The 583-nt window shown below is 38.8% G+C and overlaps 1 protein-coding gene across 1 annotated transcript; it reads right to left on the minus strand.

Moving 5' to 3' along the window:
• Positions 1 to 226, minus strand: JH06_5954 (hypothetical protein; the record flags this gene model as incomplete). Its single annotated transcript, XM_014669121.1, has 1 exon — positions 1 to 226. A coding segment is annotated over one exon (226 nt), but the record flags the coding sequence as incomplete, so codon positions are not given.
• Between the last annotated feature and the right edge of the window lie 357 nt (positions 227 to 583).

Below are 583 nucleotides of genomic sequence, written 5' to 3' on the forward strand. Positions count from 1 at the left end.
TTCTCTCAATCACAGTCTGATTCACAGCACTCAGAATTGTCACTGATTCCTGTTCATCATCAGGATTGGAATAACCATAGATATCAAAGCCCCAAGAAGAAATACTAGGATAACCTAGAATGTTGAATGAGTTCCATTTGCTTCCTTCCAGATTATCAACAGTCCATTCAATATACGTGCCAATCGTGTTACGAAGAATACTAATAGTGTAAGGATCCAGATCCATGATTCCAACAACAGTACCATATTCTAGTTCAGTAGAAGGAGTGAAGAATAGGAATCAACAACAGTAGAACAGTCTTCAACTCCAAATACTCCAGTAGCATCAAACACAACAGGATCAGAAGAAGAACCACTCAAACCAATCTCGAAACTGAATACATTAGTACCTTCCTCAATTCCAGCTGTTGACAGAATCACATGGAACTTCGAGAATACACTAGCATCATGATCACTCATTCATACACTCAAAGAATCGAAATCATCTTCAAGATTGAATCGAGCAACCAGATTTCCATTCAGATAGGCACCCACTCCTCCAGAATACTTCACTCGAACATTCAACACTTGGTAATCATTCACT

The sequence above is a fragment of the Blastocystis sp. subtype 4 genome (genome assembly GCF_000743755.1).
Source record: "Blastocystis sp. subtype 4 strain WR1 chromosome Unknown seqid_1214, whole genome shotgun sequence".
In the NCBI taxonomy this organism is placed as follows: Eukaryota; class Bigyra; order Opalinata; family Blastocystidae; genus Blastocystis; species Blastocystis sp. subtype 4.